Source organism: Canis lupus, chromosome 22 (assembly GCF_048164855.1).
Source record: "Canis lupus baileyi chromosome 22, mCanLup2.hap1, whole genome shotgun sequence".
NCBI lineage: Eukaryota > Metazoa > Chordata > Mammalia > Carnivora > Canidae > Canis > Canis lupus.
In genome coordinates, this window is record NC_132859.1 from 4185229 (window position 1) to 4198234 (window position 13006).

Below are 13006 nucleotides of genomic sequence, written 5' to 3' on the forward strand. Positions count from 1 at the left end.
ACAGCTGAGCGCACGGAGGAGTCCTCCCACCCCGCAAACGGACGGGGGTGTGGGGGGCACCGGGGCGCAGTCTCGGTTGTGGGGTCGTGCTCTCACCCAGAGCCTCCCTCGGGTTGTCTCCCTCTGGCCCCCCACTGCTTGCACACTCCTTCCCTCCCTCTCCCTCCCACTGCTTGCACACTTGCTCCCTCCCTCCCTCCCTCTCTCAAATAAATCAATCTTTAAAAAAAAAAAAAGATGCAGCAGCTTTGCAGAGGAGGGCTCGTTTGAACAGCAGCAGGTCTCGGGGCCGCGCGGACCACACGGGTGCCCAGGGCTCCCCTAGAGTCCTGCGGGCTTAGGGACAGCAGTGGGGGCTGGCCGGTCACGACTGGCCGCCACCAGGGGAGGCTAAGAGAGCTCAGGTGACAGGTTAGGGCCCCGCGGGAGGGGCTAGGGTGCGAGGGCCGCTGGGGGGGGGCTGCGGAGGGGCCGCCTGGCCTGCGGTGTCCGCCGCTCGCCGCAAGTCGCAGACCCAGGCACCCACCTGTCGGACACCCCCAGCGACCCTGACCCGGCCAAGTCACGGTCAAGCCCGGCCACTCAGGCCTCGTCCCAGCGTCCCCTCAGGCCAGTGGCCCGCACCGCCCACTCGGTACTTTATTCCAAAAGTATCTCAAACAATGGGACGCCCGAAATTCACCGCCCTGTTGTTTCCACAGGCATCGCCCCCCCCCCCCCGCTTTTTTTATTTATTCATGAGAGAGGGAGAGAGGCAGAGACGCAGGCAGAGGAGAAGCAGGCCCCATGCAGGGAGCCCGATGCAGGACTCGGTCCGGGACCCCAGGATCACGCCCCCGGCTGAAGGCGGCGCCAAACCGCTGCGCCCCCCGGGCTGCCCTTTGCTACATTCTCAGCTAATCGAAGCTGCGATCAGTTCCCCAATGTCACCTTCTTCCAATGCGTGACCTGGCCTGGGGTCCAAGGGCCACACCCTTCCTACTGACAACAGTTTTTCCAAGAAGGTCAATAGTTATGTCTTTTTTTTTTTTCCTTTTTCCCTTTCTCCCAACCGAAGAATAAGTAACCAAAGGACATACGTGACCAAAGTTCTGCAAGTATGACAAGTCCAGAATGGGGCGAAAACCTTGTTCTCCCAACCAGTTTGCTGACAGACCGTATGAACCACATACAACGTAAAAGAGGGGACACTTAAAAACCATCCTCGCCTACACGTTTTTGCAAAATCGGAGAAGCAAAGAGAATTAATAGTCTACACAGACCAAAACCCTGATGGCTCAGGACGAGGTGAGGCCAGGGCTGACCTGCACGTGTCCACACGCCACATGATTCGGGCTCCCTCAACAGCCGGGTGCTGCTTCGGAGAGAAGTGCCTCTGGCCCGTAACCGGCTTCGCGTCCGCAGCGCTGCCGTCCCAGGTCCCAGGCCGTGTGCGCTCCGAAGGGCCCGTTTATTCACTTTGCAACTGAGCTGGAGTCGGAGGCGGGGGCTCCTCCACCCACGGAGACCTGCCCCGCGGCCCCTTTCGCCCGCAATCAGAGAACTACGGATCCGAGAGAGCCCCACGGCCCAGCCCACGTGCGGGCGGCCCGACGCGATGTCCTGAGCACCTCCGTGACGAGGAGGCCGACATCCTCTCCGTCCACGCCGACGTCAAAAGGCAAGAGGGTGAACAGATGCTACGGCAGGTGCCCGGAAAGGAGCCACCGTGGTATGCACGAAGGGCCCGGCGTGTCCGTTTACGGCCTACGCTCCTGGGACGACGTCAGGAACGAGGTGGAGGTGACATCGGGTATGAGAGGGACAGGGGAGGCTCTGCTGATCCGGCAAGACCGGAATAGGGAACAGGCAACCCTCAATAAAGAGAAAAGGAAAACGCAAAGCGAAACCAGTAACGCTTCCACCGCTTCCACCGTTGCTAACTACGACCGACCGGCCCACGCCTGTTCCGGAGATTCCCCTAGCAGGTCTGGACAAGCACTAACCTCCAAAGCTTTAAGACGTTTTCATCCTTAAAGTCATATATGAAGGGGGTGCGGGGTCAGGGGAGCTGGGCGGCTCAGCCAGTTAAGCCTCCGACTCTTGATCTCAGATTAGGTTTTTTTTTTTTTAAGAATTTATTTCTTTATTCATGAGAGACCAGAGAGAAGCAGAGACCCAGGCAGAGGGAGAAGCAGGCTCCCTGTGGGGAGCCCGACGTGGGACTCGATCCCGGGACCCCGGGGTCACGGCCTGAGCCCAAGGCAGACACTCAACCACTGAGCCACCCAGGCGTCCCTCCGCTAAGGTTTTGATCTCAAGTTTGTGAGTTCAAGCCCCACCGTGGACTCCAAGTCAGGCATGGAGCCTACTTAAAAAAACAAAATAAAATAAATAAAATATTTTTTAAATTTAAAAAATAAAAGAAAAAATAAAAGAAATAAAAGAAATAAAAAATTTTAAATAAAATAAAAATAAAATATTTTTAAATTTAAAAAAGAAAAAATAAAATAATAAAATAAAATCATTTAAATAAAATAAAAATAAAATATTTTTTAAATTTAAATAAAATAAATAAAATGAAATAAATAAAATAATTTAAATAAAATAAAACATTTTTTAAATTTAAAAATAAAATAAAAAATAAAATGAAATAAATAAAATGATTTAAATAAAATAAAAATAAAACATTTTTTAAATTCAAAAAATAAAATAAAAAATAAAATAATTTAAATAAAATATTTTTTAAATTTAAAAAATAAAATAAAATAATAAAATAAAATAAATAAAAAGATAAAATTAAGTAAAAAATCCTAGAAGATCCAAAGCTCAAACAGATGAAATTCTCTTTAAGAGAGGCTTCCCCCCAACAGAGGAAAGCCGGGTCTGTCTTCACTGGCCAAGGGATTTAATCACTTTCGGGGTTGAAGAAGGGCCGTCCCGAGCCCAGGTGCTACACGGGGCTCCTGCTGTCCACCTGCACAGACCCGCAAGCACCCGCACCCACACCCGCCGGAGGAGCGCGCCTGGAACGCGGCGGGGCTCTAGCAATTCCATGGAAGCGCTGTGGGACCTCAGAGAGAGGCCTTTCTTTGTTTTATGGATACACACAGAGGATGAAGCTCCTTTGCCCATTCCCTCTGCTACCTCTCACGTTCATTTGGAATACTCTGTTTTGGCTATTTTCACATCCCAAGTAGATTTTACATCAACCTGTCCCTCTCGGTCTCCTTCAGCCTTTGAAGAGTCACGTCTAGCGCCAAAAGAGATGAAACGGCCCTTTTGAAACGTTTTCGGTGGACGCTTTATAATTTCACTCTTTTTCTGGTGTCTCTCTTTGAGGGAGGCTGTTAAAATACTCGCCGGAGCCAGAGATGCCTTCGTGGCTCTACTTTCGCTAAGACTTTGCTACAGCCTCAGGGTTGTTACCCACCAGCTGCTGACCCACTCTGATTACACCCTGGCCGACCCGAGTGGGAGGGATGTGCAGGACCCCTGGGGACAACGAGCAGGGGACTCTCCTCTCCTCTCCTCCTGCTCCACCTGCCTGTGAGGACTGTTTCCGGGGGAGGTTTCCAGTTTCTAAGCAAATACATAGGGCAACCGTTGCCTCCGAACGGGCCAAATATGGGCCAAATCAAAGGAGTGGATTTGAAGATGAAGCTGCCTTGCCCTTGTCCAGCGTGAGGCTGGACGGCACCCCGCCCCCGGGGCCGCCACAGATGCACACAGCAGGCAAGCTTAGTCAGCCTCTGCATCAACTCTGATGGGAAAGTGGATTCATTAAGGTCTCCCCAAACTGGGTGTCTCTTCTGATAGAAATCACTGGGCTCTTGGCTGTCTGGCTGACGGGAGGGGATTGCAAAACGGCCTCTTATCTAGGAAAACTCATGGTCTAGACTCAAACTACCAGGTGTCAACTACCCATGGCTCATGGGTCATGTCTTCACCGATGATTAAAATGAAGGGACGTTTAAAGCACTCTCTAAATACAAAAGGACACCACCTCAAGCACCACAATGCATCCGTCAGGACTCAAGAAGATGAAAGTAGTAACCTCCATCTCTCAAGACGGAGAGGGCATCGCAAGGGAAAGATGAGCTTACGGGAAGCAAGAGATCCAGTGCTCGGGAAGCAAGAGATCCAGTGCTCGGCGCATAGTAGGTGCTCAGCACAACAGAGCCAGTAGCTCCCGTCGCTGTTTTCAGGGCGTCTCAGGCCAAGGGCAACAGGCAGGGAACAGTGAGAGCAGGTGCTCGGAAGCCCAGTCCCTGCACAGACTTACTGCGTCTCGGCCCCGAGCAGCATTTCCACCTTCTCACTCGCGTGGTTGCTGAGGACCGTCAGGGTGAAGAGGTGGCTAGCAGAGCTCTGTCTTGAATAAAGCATCGTAGAACTGTTCTTCCCTGGAGAAGAATTAAGCTCTTCACTGTCACAAGACTCCACCAGCAGCTGATCTCTTAAGGAGTAATCGTTGACGTTGTAACTTTCTTCGCTGCGGGGAAAAGGGAAAAGAACGTGTCAGCGACTCCGTGGACAAGACGGTGACACTGTCCGTTTTCCAGTCACGTGCGACTTGAAGTGTGGGGAGAACGTGATGGGGAGGGAGGCAGGAAGGAAAGGAAGAGAGGATTTATTTAAAAAACAAAAACAAAACAAAACAAAACAAAAAAACCCACACCAGGACCCGGAATCTGAATTCCGTATGCTGCTTATGAATCAATAGCCCCTTCCCAAATTCAGCCTGGGAATTACTATTTCCCCATCATATGCTAAGTTAAAAGCAGTATTAAAAGGGAATCTGAACGCGCGAGCTTCACCTTCCGTTATCCTGGGGCTGTGATCACAAGTGAGACCCACACGCGGGGTCCGTGGCCCACGGAGCAGGGAGGGCGTCCCAGACCTGCCCACGCTCTGGGTACCAAGGGCTCACCCCCAGCCTTGTCCAAACCACTAGGCACAGGACGGAAGAGCCCTAGGGGTCTGCGGAGACTCCTCCTCTCCCAACACACGCCGCCCCCCCACCTGCTTCAGGGGCCAGCGGCACGGACTTCGCTCTCCCTGCCTGCACCCCAGAGCCCCAGTAGTCCTCATTCCCCCTGACTCGTCCTGTCACACTGTGACCGTGCTTCATCTGCCTCCACCCCCCACCCTGAGCACCCCCCGACTGGTTTCTGAACCCTTTCTACTGTGTCCTCCCAAAACGGATCCCTGTGGGGAATCCAGCAAAATCCTATAAATCCTCAGCCTTAGCCTTGAACCCTCCCCTTCACCGTCCTGCCTTAACAGAAACTTGGCTCTCGCTAGAAAACCTGGCCTCCCCTGGAGGCTCTCTGTGGGCTTGCGTCTCGTCGCTGCTGCTAGAAAAGGATCACTTCCTCCTCCCCAAAAGTCTTGAGCTTTGAAGCTCATGCTGTCCGGCTCTATCTCATAATCAAAGTTGGGGACAGACTCCTGGATGGGTTAGGAGTCGTCTGCCCTTATGAGTCACTGGCTCACTGTCTCTCTCCACCACTACTTTCTTGAATTTCCACGGAGGGGAGCCTCCCCTTACCCTGGCTTCTCATTTCCTTACTCCCCCCCTTCCCAACCATCTGACCCTCTGCCCTCCCACCCGACCATCATCACACCTGAGACCTTGTCATTGCCATCGACCGCAACCTCTCTGCAATCCCAATGTCAAGCACCCTCTCCAACCATCTGTCTCTACAACTCGCCTCCTCATCTTCTAATCCTCAACCCAACCATTCTTTAGCTACAGACTCTACCACCTTCCCCCTGTTCTTAAACACTCACTTTGCGTCCTCTCCTTCATGCTTATTAGCTTACCCAGCTTGGATTTCTTGGTACGTAGTTAAAATCACTCCTTGCAATCACTCCTTGGCAAATCCCAACCCTGGTTAGATTGGGCCCTCCCTCTACTCTGCCTGCATCTGTCTCTTGCAGCTGAACATGGGAGACCTCAAGGAATAACTGTTGAATAAATGGATGATTATTCAATATATTCTAATATATTCTAAGAACAAAAGTGACTATTTACCTTATTTAAGAATCAATGTAAATGTACAAACTCCAAGGAAACTCTTTGTGCCTAGTCAATTATACTAGGAATTTCAAGATAGGCTATTTTGCTCAAGATTTCTTAAATTTTGGGACACCTGGGTGGCTTAGTGGTTGAGCGTCTGCCTTGGGCTCAGGTCCTGATCCCGGGATCCATGATCGAGTCCCACATCGGGTTCCCTGCCTTTCTCTGTGTCTCTCATGAGTGAATAAATAAAATCTTAAAAAAAAAAAAAAAAGATTTCTTAAAATTTCTTTCATTCAGTGGTATACATTTCCACCTGTCAACCACTTCCTTGTGACTCTCCTTAGACAACTTTATAAAATCTTTTCAAAATTTAATTTGATACCCCTGCCCCCCGCAAAAAAAAAAAACAGCAAACACAGTTATGAACGGTAAGCAAAATCCTGACTTCTGATTGTCTCACTTGTTGCTACAGTAATTCTCTGTATTAATTAAAAGTTCACATGGCAAGATCATTTCCAAAGCTCTTCTGAGATTCCCTACAGAGCAACAAAGCCAGGAGTTAGGATATATAAAATATTTCTCACACCACAATACGGTTTATCAAAGTTCACATGGTTTCTATAAAAAGAAGAAAGCAGGATAATATATTTTACAAATAAACATTAAATATATATATACACACACACAAATTTGAGAGTGAGAGACAGAGCATGAGCATGGGGAGGGCCAGAGGTGGAATCTCAGGCTGACTCCCGCTGAGCTCAGAGTCTGATGCGGGCTCAATCCCACAACCTGAGATCATGGCCTGAGCTGAAATCAAGAGTTTGACGTTTAACTAATTGAGCCACTCAGACAACTCCAGGTTAAATAAATAAATAAATAAATAAATAAATAAATAAATAAATAAAATCTTGTTTACCAGAAACAAAGCAGTCAATTTTTGGCAGAGCAGGAAAAGTTTATAATATTATCTAGATCTCTTAAGCATGGATTTAATAGCACACGACTCAGGATAAAAACCGAACTGCCAAACACAAAAGCAAAAAAAAACCCCAAAAAACCAAAAAGCAAACCTCAACAACATTGAAACAAGAGAAAGAATAAGATGAATGAGGGCTTCTTTGTTATCATCCTCTTTCTCTACCTCCTAGTTACTTCTTTTGGTCCAACTCACAAAAGTTAAACAAGATGACCTGTTAGTCAAAGACACTCATTTCCAGGTAAAAATAGTTTTTTGTTTCCTCAGAGAAATCCAAGCATCCTAATGTTGTGAATAGGAGTATTCAGACAGTGCCCTAACCAATGACATTGCACAAATATTCTTCATATTTCCAAAAATAAAAAAATAAAAAAATAAAAGGTAAAGGGCTGTATCTGCCATAAAGCCATCATTCGAGATGACTCAAGTTCCAAACTGTCATCAGCTTAAAGTGGTTCCATCTATTCGGTGGTCCCCAGTAGAGTTCAAGACCCAGAGGCCCCAGGAAAGCTACGTAAATGAGCATGTAATAAACTAGTTCAGTCTTTCTTTTCCTCTTAATTTTTTGAGTTCCTCAGAATTTGTATAGATACAAATAATATTCTGCGAGTGTGTTTCACGGATGCTCTGAATCTGCGAGTGTGTTTCACTGATGCTCTGAATCTTTATCCTTTGGGAACAATGAAAGCCAGAAAAAGTAGAAAAATCAAGTGTTTTTTTTTTTTTTTCTCATTGTTCTCTTAAGCAATGACAACCACAACAGCATTAAGAGCTGGGGTGACCGTGTGACCTCATTTATGCCTGTTGCCTTCTCAAATGTCCAGTTGGGAAGACGAACTGTGGCCACTTTATTTATAGCTATGTGAGTTCACCTCGAGGTATCCGCTTCTACACACCTGCACATCTGTGTCACGGACTGTGCCCGAACAGGGAACTTGTCCCACTGTTTGCACTCCTGAATCCAAAATAGGATGCAGGAAACGTGGTTTGGTTTTGTTTTTAACAGATTCAATAGCCATCACCCAGTACCATTATTTCATTTAGACCTGTAAAACGTCTTCATGACATAATCAATAATGTTTGCGACATCTTCACTACTCTTTCAACAAATTTATATTTTAAGAAAAAAACCCTGGTTTCATTTAACAGTAGCGAAATAAATTGACTACTTATTCTCACCCTCTACTGTTCAAACCCAATGGAACGAAACTAAAAAGCAACTTCCTCTGGCTAGCACGTCCACACTCTCCCCGCCCCAATACACACTCCCACACTCACTCTCATAAAGGTTCAAAATAACTGTATTTTCTCCTCTCTGAATCTGCTAACTACTGGAGGACGGGTAGCCCCGGTGGCGCTGCGGTTTAGCGCGGCCTGCAGCCCAGGGCGTGATCCTGGAGACCTGGGATCGAGTCCCACGTTGGGCTCCTGCATGGAGCCTGCTTCTCCCTCTGCCTGGGTCTCTGCCTCTCTCTCTCTTTGTCTATCATAAATAAATAAATAAATAAATCTTAAAAAAAAAAATACTGGAGGACATTCATTCCACTGATGTCAGCCGGCACCTACTCACTCATGCTACTACCAAAGGATAGCTCTGCATCACACTATGTGCCTCAGCTGAAAGAAGGGGAGAGAACCCACAGCCAGACGCGGCTACTTGCACACTATTCCCTTCCTCCGCTTCCTTACCCGCGTCCAACAAGGATAACGCAGGCTAAACCAGGCTTAGGGAAAGCCACCCCTTTCCTGAGGGAAGTTGATGCTAATCAGACTTCCCCATGTTTGTCTCTATCATTTAACAAACATATGGTTTACATAGTCTCTGAAACAATCTGGATCATGTAATTAGGAAGTTAAATTGCTCAGAAAAGGGCAAATGGAAAAACCACCTTTCCTTGCATGGGGAGGTTTATATGTAGACTTCCTCTGATTGTCTTATACGTGCTCCAAGTTTGCCAGCTGCTCATCAAGGCTGTCTGCTTTGTGCAAGCAGCGGCTGCTATCAGGGGCGGCAATCAAATCTATAGAAGTTTGTTGCTCTGTGGTGTAAACAAGGACGGGTCTCCCTGTTGAACCCTACCCAGAGTCCCAGTAGCCTCTGCTGAGATTCCTTTCTCGCTTTTTTTTTCACCCAGATAGAGAACCATCGGTAGAGAACAGGACATGGTGGTAAACACATACCTCAGTCATTCTTCCCCCAGGAAGGCCTTCCTTTCTTAAGCACTTCAGATAGTGTTGGGTCCTACTATCTGCGGCCTCACAGCGTGGGTTAAACATGACCTACCTTACTGTGTGTAGTAGCTTTCTTAGAAACATTACTATGGATCACTTTTAGCTTTCCGTCTCCTCGAATTTCTCTAAAGGTTGGAATTTTTCATAATGGGCCTATATTTATTACTTTGGAATCAGGACGGCATTTTCCAACTGCATCCAACGTGCACACGTTCTGAAAACACCGAAACCATATACAGACGCATGCACTGGTGAGTGCAGGATGACCGACACCCATCTCGGTGCAGGAGTTACTCTGGGGAGAGGAGGAGGAAGATGGGATGGAGATACTGTAGATGCATCTGCAGGATTACATCAGGCTTTTTTGTTGAAGGAGGAATGATCTGAGAGTATTATTATGGCAAAAAAAAGTATCTTAAATCTGGGTGATAGGTATCTCAGTGTTTGATAATTTTCTGTATGTTTGAAATACTTTACAAGCCACGCTTATAAAGAAAAACTTAAAGAATAATAAGTGCATCATGTCTGTGGATGTGTGAGGGTCGAGTTGAAGTGACTATTGCACAATGGAATTTTTTTTTGGCCCTACAAACAACTGATTATTTGCAGATGACATCATTGCCTGAAAAGCTCTTATGAAGTGAGAGTTAATTCAATAAAGTGGTTAAGAAAAGAAAAAAAACTTTCCTAGATATGAATGACGCTCAGAAAGCGTAATCAGAGTAATCATCTTATTTATAATAGCCACAAAAGCCATAAAACATTTAGGATTAAACCTCACAGGCTGCTATAGAAAGCCTCCAGACACTTGAGAAGAAGGCCTGAATGGATAGGGAAGTTTGATATTACAGACGCATCAATTCTTCCTAAATTAAAATACAATTTTATCACAACCCAATGAAATACAAACAAGGTTTTTTGGGATGTTTTTGAAGAGGGGGACTAGTCCAGCTGATTCTCAAACATAGAAAAAATAAACGCGTAAGCACGGTCAGAAGGAATTATAAAAAAGAATGAGAGTGGTCCAGCCTTAGGACATACTCAAACCATGTTGTAAAACGACAGTGAGTCAAAGACCGAGCCTGGAGCCTCAGCTGACAGATGGATTAGTGAAACGGAACAGTGGGCTCATGAACTGACCCAAACACATTTGGGAATTTAGGACATAGTAAAGGTTACATTGCAAATCTATGGGGCATTTTAACAGGTTAGTCAATAAATAATGTTGGAACATCTGAAGAAATGTGAAAAAGTCAAAAAAAAAAAAAAATGGACCCAATCTCATTCAGCAACAAGGATATTTCCTTAGACCCAAGCTCTGTGGACATTGAGTCATGAGGAAGAATGGGCACAGGACAGGTCTTTCTCCTGGGCCCAGACCATCAGGGCTTGCCTTGTCACTGGGCAAGGAGGTGCTTTTTTTTTTGGGGGGGGGAGGTGCTTTTAAACATGCAAATACCTTCAGGAGAGTTTCTACCTTAATCCTTATTAGCAAACGTTTTACTTCCAGTACCTGCTGAGGATGCCCAGTCCTGGGAAACAGGCTAGTTGGCCACGAAGGAGCCAGACATGGGAAAGGAAAGATGTGGGGCGGGGGGGAAGGTTAGACTGTGAAGGCCAGCTTTCCCACCACCTCACTGCACCTCAGGCCTAACTGTGAGTCCTCTCCCATTTGACCGTGGCCTTGTTCTGGAATTTTTTTTTTAAAGATTTTATTTATTTATTAGAGAGAGAGAGAGAAAGAGGAGACAGGAGGAGTGACAGAGGCAGAGGGAGAAGCAGGCTCCCCAGCGAGCCCATCCCCTGGGACATGGGGGCTCCATCCCAGGACTCCAGGATCATGACCTGAGTTGACCGCAGACGCTCAACTGACTGAGCCACCAGGTGCCAAAACCTGACAGATGGAATCCCAACCAGCGCCTCCAATCCTTCCTTTCATAAAAGAGCGACATTTAGGAGACGCTATCAAGAATCATCCAAAACAAAACACGATTTTCTGCAAATGTCAAGACAGCGATGTGTATCTTTCTTACTAGCAGTAGCTCCCTTTCCAGAGACTTCGTTTAAAATGTGTGCACAGGTTCCCTGTTGTGAAAGCCATTTACTTGGCTGGTGCCAAGACAAAGGCCTCCCGAGCTAGCGGCTGCCTGCCTTTTCTGTTTCCTCAGACCCTGCCCCGGCATGCCGGTGGGATCGCTCCCCAAGGCCATCACGGCCGAGCACCCCACCGAACCCAATGACCTGGATCTCAGCACCATTCTTGGCATCTACAAAATCGGATGGTGTTGAGCTCCCGTGGCACCCTGGAACTCTATCGTCCTCTGCTAATGACCCTGTGACGTCATTTCTCCGTCAACCTTCTTTCGGGTCATTCTCAGGATCCTCTCCTAGCCCCTTGCTTTTCCCTCAGGGATTCATAATAGCTCTGCCATTCTGCTGGAGCGCTGACTCACACGACCTGATGCGATTTTATAAGATCAAAGGATCAAAGATTAATACTTTCCTTCAAGACAGGTGATAAGACGTCTTCGGGTGCAGAGTTCAATTTGCTTCTCTTCCCTCTCTAAATCCCCATATTGGATCTTGTGCTTCACTAGAATAAAAACACTCTAGCTGGGGCACCTGGGCGGCTCAGCTCATGATCTCAGGGTTGTGGGATCGAGTCCCGCGTGGGGCCCATCAGGCTCCCGGCCCGGCAGGGTGTCCGCTTCTCCCTCTCCCTGTGCATGTTTGCCCTCGTGCACGGTCTCTCTTGATATCACCCTCAAATCAATCAACCCATCAGTCAATCTTTAAAACAAATACTCCAGTTAACACTTCTGGGACGAAGACCACTGATCTGCACCGAAACTTATTTTGAGCGAAGAGGCTGAAACACTACGTCGCCACACACTGATGCTGCTTTCCATCCTAAGGCTTGGTTTCAGATTAATACAAACAAGTTCTTAGTCAAGTGACACATGATTTTAAAGTACTGAAGTGCAGTAGAGTAGGTAAGAGTAGAGCCTTGGACGAGAACGTCTGGTAAGAATCCCAACTCTCTCACTCACTTTGTGATCCTGAGCGGGCTAGTGACCCTCTGTGTTCTCCCATCTGTAAAATGGGGATAACGGTACCGATCTCCTTGGACCGTCGTGAGGATTAAGTGAGAGAATGCACTTATTTTCTTTCTGCACGCGGAGCTCTTGCACGCACGCCTAGCGCACCACTCAGCAGACGTCAGCTATTCTCTTTAATTTTCCTGACAGATAATGCATTTTGATGGCCTGACGTTTTGTTAAAGGCTTGATAATTACAGGCACTTTGCCAATGGGCAGGCAAGTGGACCAAGCATGATTTGAACTGAATACCTAGGGTCAAGAAAGTCGGGATTTGGCAGGCACTCCAACAAAACAAGGCACGGTATTTATTCAGAAACTGATTTCAGCCAGGCTTACTCGCTCAGTTCATCAAAATAATTCTGAAGACTAACAAACAGGCCACATGCTTCCTATTTCATTGTCAACGATTTAACAAATGGTTGTAAGGACCACATTTGTGGGGCAGATAAGGATCTAACGGGCTCCACTGTTGCCAAGAAATGTGGCTCGTGGCCCATCATGGACTAGACGGGCCTCATTCCTCTCACCACAGATCTCCGCATCCCACAACGCAGGCCCCTGTTGTGCAAACCCCTGAACCCCTGGTCCTTGAAAAGGGGAAACGGGCGGCTCCGAGAGGCTGTTAGCACCGAACCGAAGCTTTCTCCCCGGCATAAGCAGGACTAGACAAGCTCTGAAGAGCAAGCA

The 13006-nt window shown here is 47.3% G+C and overlaps 1 protein-coding gene across 1 annotated transcript in view; it reads right to left on the bottom strand.

Annotated features, from left to right (window-relative positions):
• ARHGEF26 (Rho guanine nucleotide exchange factor 26) overlaps positions 1-13006 on the bottom strand; it is a 110563-nt gene that overhangs the window by 4068 nt on the left and 93489 nt on the right. Inside the window, exon 11 of the mRNA XM_072792095.1 lies at positions 4265-4474. Coding sequence (XP_072648196.1) covers positions 4265-4474 — 210 coding nt within the window. The remainder of the gene's footprint in view (positions 1-4264; positions 4475-13006) is intronic.